At 33.1% G+C, this 6,430-nt stretch overlaps 1 protein-coding gene across 1 annotated transcript; it reads left to right on the top strand.

Annotated features, from left to right (window-relative positions):
* Positions 3,308-4,273, top strand: LOC107607672. Its single transcript, XM_016309598.1, has one exon. It carries the CDS (start codon positions 3,308-3,310, stop codon positions 4,271-4,273), a length of 966 nt encoding a protein of 321 aa, XP_016165084.1.

Genomic DNA, 6,430 nt, shown 5'->3' with positions numbered 1-6,430 from the left:
TATTGATTAATTAAAAATTAGTTTTTTTTTTATCATTTTTTTATAATTTAAAACTGGATTTACATGGTTAGACACATATTCTATTTGATGATGAATACGCATGTGATAAATTAAATCTGTCTAAAATATAATTATCACGATATCAAGCAGCAATCTCCAATTAAAGAAAAGTATATTAATTAAAATCATGATGTAAGGCAAATTAAAGCACAAGGCATGATCTATATACTATGAGTATATATATATGAGAATTGAGAAATGAAAACAATGAAATCTTGGTATAGCAAGGCAGCTAGTATAGTATTATATATGTAGGAGAATGTGCAACATGTTTTTGCGTGGGTTATATCCTAGAAGAGCGAGTGTCGTATTTCTAGGGTTTTGAAAATATGATAAGATTTGATTTAGCATCACCGACGATATTGATGAAATTCTGATTCCTATAGCTTATAAGCGAATAATGTAATAAGATAGATAGATATATATGATGAAACCCTAGACATGGTGTCCAATGATGGTCCTTTTTTAAATACCAACATTAGGGTTTTGGTTCTAACGTAGTACTATGGAGATGGCCCAAATTACATAAAAGGACAGAAAGGGTAATGATTTAACATAGGTGCGGGACCATATATGTGGAAGCGCAGGTGCATCATTCATTTCTCTAACGGAATCATGCTAACAAATGTACACCATCGGGATTGCCTCGTACCTACTTGTTTCGTTACATTCGGCAACCATTTTAATTCAAGTCAAGCTTGTAAGGTACATTCACAACAATGGCCTTAATTACCCTCCTTTAATTTCTCTCAATATATAATCTTAGAAAAAAGTTCGGTAACAACAAATTTTCGACCATAACTAGTCAAAAATTTTTAAAATTTATTTTATTTATATAATTTAATAATATTTTAATTTTTTATTTTATTCTCTTATCAATTCAGTTATCATATTCTTATCCGCTCCACTTATTAATGATATTAATTATTAAATATTCTTGTAATCATTACTTTCTTTTTATAATTTGAATTTTATATTTAAGAATACAATAAATATTACTAATAATAAAGAACTGTAATAATAATATTCATTAAATGACTTTAATTATAATTGATTTTTAATTTCTTTGTTTCATTTATTATCATTTTGGAAGTTAGCAAATGCAAATGCCTTGTTTAATAGGTTTATTATTGTTAAAAGAATCGTGAAGGTCGTATATTTTTTCAAAGACCAAAAATTACAACTCTAGTTCAATTACAAATACAATTGGAATAGACCAAGAAAATTTACAAGAAGTCGCTTTATCATTGTAAATAATATGACATTTGAATTCGACCTTAACACAGCACCTATGTCAGAAGGAGTTGAAGAATAATTTGAATAACAGACGGATTCACCCAATGAGATTGTTGCCAGTAAACCCATTTTTGAAATATGAAAAACCACAATAACTTTGATGAGATATGGTAATAAACTGATTTAATTTTTTTGTTTTTATGTGTATTTATAATTATACTGTACTAACTAAGTTCATACACATAACATTCATAAGTTCATATACATAACATCCATAATTATATACAACTAATATCTAAAAATTAAATTCATATTTATTAGATATTACATATCCATACACATATTATTTATGAGTTAATAATTATTTTTAAAAATTTATTTTTTAATTTTTGTTTATATTTTATATTTTATTTTTTTATTTTTTAATAGTCTATATATAAAATATGAGTTGTATAATAGAAGTGGTTAAAATTTTTAAATTTAACATCCATAATTTCTGCAGAAAAATTATATTTTAATAGAGGGATGTTAGAGCTTTGATTTGAGAAAAATTGAAATTGATTTTGAAAAGAACATTAATGACTACAAAAATGAATGATAATAAAGAGGTGTATATCACTTGCTTATAAGAAAAAATTTTATGTGATATTTCTATATTATAATTACTCTTTCGCTATATAGTATCACCGATAATCTTATCTTCCAAAATCAAATTTGTTTCTTGCATTAACCATGGGACATTCAAGATGCTTGAGAAGTCGAAGGAAGGAAAAAATATGCTGTAATATAATAAATTTTCATATTATTCATGATGGGAACCTACATACTCTTAAGCTAGTATAACATAAGAACAGCCGAGAAATTTGGAAACAAAGATTTATTATAATTTGTCGTTTTAATTAGTAGCATTTCAAAATTAATATTATATACATACTAATAATCTTCTATTATGTATTTATATATTAATTTTTATATTTTTTAACTAAATAATTAATCACCACCATTAGAATAACTAAATATATATAGTAAAATAACTAAATCTATAATAAACAAATATTTTTTTTTTGCAGTAATGTAATAAAAACTAATTTCTATAGTAAATACGTATTTCTGCAAAATAGTCGCTTAATATATACATGTAACATGAATGTATAAAAAATAAATATATAATTGTGCATATTTTAAACACTTATTACATATACTCTAATAAGAACATGCACTTATTTTATTAAGTTAATCCTTAATAATGTGCATATAAAAATACACATCCAAGATGCTAGTTTATTTTTGAGAAAAGGATAACAGGTCGGGACCTCAGCAAGAAATATTATTCCAGCACGACTGTACTGCATGCCTACTATAAAGTTATAAAGCTCAATGAAGTAAGGTGGCCATTTAAAACTTGAATGAATAGCATGGCCAATTTTAGCAATAATCCTTGGTCTTCAAAGGACTCCTTCATTGCTCAACTCTGCAAGCTTCTGCTTTCCACGTTCAGAAACTTTTTCATGCTATATATACACACACATACACAATTTATTTAAAATAACTTTTAGTAGGCTTAGATAAGCTTTTGTTTCTTTAGAGCATTTTAGTGCGAAATTCTCCTCAATTTTTATTTATGGTTCACTTATTATAAAAATTAACTTCATATTAATTTTTATGTTACAAACAATAAATAACAACTTCAATGTTTCTCTCTTCTCCAGTAGAAAGAACAAATTAAAATTAAAATAATTTTATATAATTATTAATTTTTTATAATGTGTTAAAATATATATATTATCTAAAATTTTGTTTAGAAAAAAATTAAATTTATTTTTTTATAATATTTGTAAAATTTTAAAATAAATAACAGTTACAATTTTAGTAAGTACAAAATAAATAAGAATTTGGTTTTTCATGATGGCTCTGTTAGGGTTGATTGGTGCCCTGCTAGGATTTCTGTGTTCCTTTGGAACGGCTCTTCATAACTTTTTAACTGTGCAGTAATCAAATTATACAATTGAATATGGAGACATGGATGAGAACTGCCAAAGGAGAAAATTCAGTTAGTGATGAAGAGAGTGACAATGAGGTACTAGTCGAGGAAGAGGACATCAAAAAAGGGAAGGAAGCATGCGCTAAAAGCCTCATAGGCCGTGTTTTTGCGGACAAAAAGTTTTCTGTGGGCACTATGGAGAACGCTTTTAGAACCATATGGGGTAGACCAGAAGGATTCAGAATCTCGGATAGAGGAGGTAACAAATTTCAATTTTTCTTTGACAATGACAAGGATCTGATGCGGATTGAAAAATGTTCTCCATGGCTATTTAAAGATTATGTTCTTCATGTGAGGAGATGGAACGACTCTGATCGAAGGGAGGAAAGTGAGATGCAAGGCTTCCCAGTATGGGCTCAATTCTGGGGTTTGCCAGAATGCTATAAAACTGTAGAAGTTGGAAGGAAATTGGCTGAAAAAATTGGTGCGGTTATAGAGATTGGCTTCTATGAAATGAAGGGTGGAGACTCCAGGATAATAAAAGCAAGGGTAGAAATAGATGCATCAAAAAAATTCAAATATCACCTTTGTATGATTGGCCCTGATCAACAGGCTGTTGAAATTGGTGTGGGGTATGAAAAAATTGGGAGATTCTGTACCTATTGTGCACGGATAGGGCATGAGCCAAAGGAGTGTGAATTACTCCTTACGGATTCAACAATGAACTCAGTGAGGCAAGACAAAATTGGGGATGGGATAAAAGCTAACCAGATGGGTAGGAGGATTGAAGTTGAATGCAATGGTTATAATGTGCCTGGTTCTAACCTGAATGACCAAGGGGAGAAACCGAAGAAAAAATCTATGCCTAGCTGGTTACTTAATAGCCTTTCAGGTCTCTCTATGAAAGAAACGGTGGGTGACAAAATGGCCCCAGAGGTGACTAGTTCTCATTCAAAGAGCAACTCTTTGATGGAGAATCGGGAGCGAATTTGGTAGACATAACCTTATCAAGTACCAAGTAAACATAAGAGGGAGCGCAACCCCTTATGGCTGTAGAAAAGGTTCAAAATGTTGATCAAACTAACACACTAAAAAAGGAGCGAATCAAGATCAAGCAGATAGCACGAAGAAAAACAGAGGGTCCTCACATCAAATGTGGGGTGAAGAGAAGATTCAATGAGAAAGAATTTTCTTGGAAGAGATCCAGAACACTCCTGAAGAGGTGGAGGGCACCGGCCGTCAAACGGTGCCCCAAGAGCCATGAGAGTTCTAACGTGGGATTGTCGGGGTTTAAGGAGACCCCTGACATTCCATAATTTTAAATAAATTTGTAGATCCCACTCCCCGCGGTTGGTTTCATCTGTGAAACAAAAAATCAGCCTCGTCGTGTGGAGAACAAGTTAAGGGCATGTGGTTTTGGTGATTGATTTCTGTGCAATCCTAATGGCACAGCAGGTGGCCTAGCATTGACATGGAAAAAGGGCACTAAGGTGGTAGTAACAAACTTGGGTGATTTCTTTATTGCTGCAAAAATTAAGGATGGATGTTACTAGGCAGGAGGAATGGAGACTAATTGGTGTTCATTTTAGCAGCATAGAACAGATCCGACTTCAGCAATTTGAAGAGATCAAACCTGTCCTGCAACAATTTCAAGGAAAAACCATCATTTTTGGTGACTTTAATGCTATAAAGAATACCCAAGAAAAGGAAGGTGGATGTTTGACTTCAGAACCTTCTATGACAGCATTCAATTCCTTTATAGATGACAATAGTTTACTGGATTTGGGAATGGTTGGAAGACCATTCACCTGGTCAAATAGAAGGAGAAGATATAAGCTTATTCAAGAGAGGCTTGACAGGGTCTTGGCAACATTGGAGTGGTGTGAGTCTTATCCTACAGCTACAGTAAGACTACAAGAGGATGGCTCAGATCATGCCCCTTTACTGCTGGATTCTAATCCTCCTATGGAGAAAACAAAACACAGGTTTAAGTTCCAGGAGAGATAGTGTTGGAATACTGAGGTAAGGGGAATAGTTGAGGAGTCGTACAAAGCGAAAGTTGTGGGTTCCCTTATGTTTATTCTTGCCCAAAAACTAAAGAAATGCAGACATTCACTCGTGCGATGGCAGCAAACTTCTCGGTCAAATTTCCTACAACAAATCCGGGAACTCAAGGACCGATTGGAAGATCTGAGATCCTCTGGAATTCAAGGGGGTGAGCAGGTTCTGGAGATTGAAAAGCAGCTCGAGGTGGCCTACCTAAATGAGGAAAGCTATTGGAAAGACAAGTCAAGAATAAAATGGCTAAAAAATGGGGACCGCAACACCAAGTTCTTCTACCAATTTGTTCAAGTCAGATGCCGTAGTAATAAGATCTGGAGTTTGGTTGGTGAAAATGGGGTGGTGGCAAACACAAATGAGGGTATTGCGAAAGTAGCTGAGGATTACTTGAAAAGTATCTTCTCAGCCTCTGTTATTCAGGATCCGAGCCAGGACTTTGAAGAGTTTGAATCGAAGGTAACTCCAAGTATGAATCAGAAACTTCTGTGACCTATTTCTATGGAGAAGGTTAAAAGAGCAGCATTTAGTGTGCATCCATAGAGCGCCTCGGGGATGACGGATTTACATCTAAGTTTTTTCATACATTTTGGAGCAGTGTGGGTGGAGATATTTTCTCGGCTGTGAAGAGTTTTTTTACAGGAGGCAGATTACTTAGGAGCTTCAACCATACCCAGATCTATCTTATTCCTAAAGTTTCCGATGCCAAAGACATGTCCCAGGTGAGACTCATTAGCCTCTCTACAGTAGTCTATAAGATTATCTCAAAAATTCTTGTCCATAGACTGCAACACTTTATGAATCTCTTAGTTAGTCCGAACTAGAGTGCCTTCCTGAAAGGTAGACTGATTTTGGACAATGTTCTTATTGCGCATGAAGTTATGCACTACCTAAAAATGAAGAGACTTGAGAATGTAGCTAAGATGGCAATTAAACTGGATATGAGCAAAGCGTACGATCGCGTAGAGTATCCTTTTCTTTGGTTTATGATGGAACGACTAGGGTTTGATGCAAGATGGATTGGGTGGATTAAAGAGGTTGTTACGACTGTTTTTTACTCAATTGTTGTGGAAGGTCAACCATTTGGCTATTTCA

The sequence above is a fragment of the Arachis ipaensis genome, chromosome B07 (assembly GCF_000816755.2).
Source record: "Arachis ipaensis cultivar K30076 chromosome B07, Araip1.1, whole genome shotgun sequence".
Classification (NCBI taxonomy): domain Eukaryota; kingdom Viridiplantae; phylum Streptophyta; class Magnoliopsida; order Fabales; family Fabaceae; genus Arachis; species Arachis ipaensis.
The sequence above is the reverse complement of the archived record's forward strand: the minus strand, read 5'-3'. Positions and strand labels throughout refer to the sequence as shown.

Excerpts from the sequence above, each read along its gene's own strand:
- LOC107607672 (XM_016309598.1), top strand. The coding sequence starts at position 3,308 with ATGGAGACATGGATGAGAACTGCCAAAGGAGAAAATTCAGTTAGTGAT.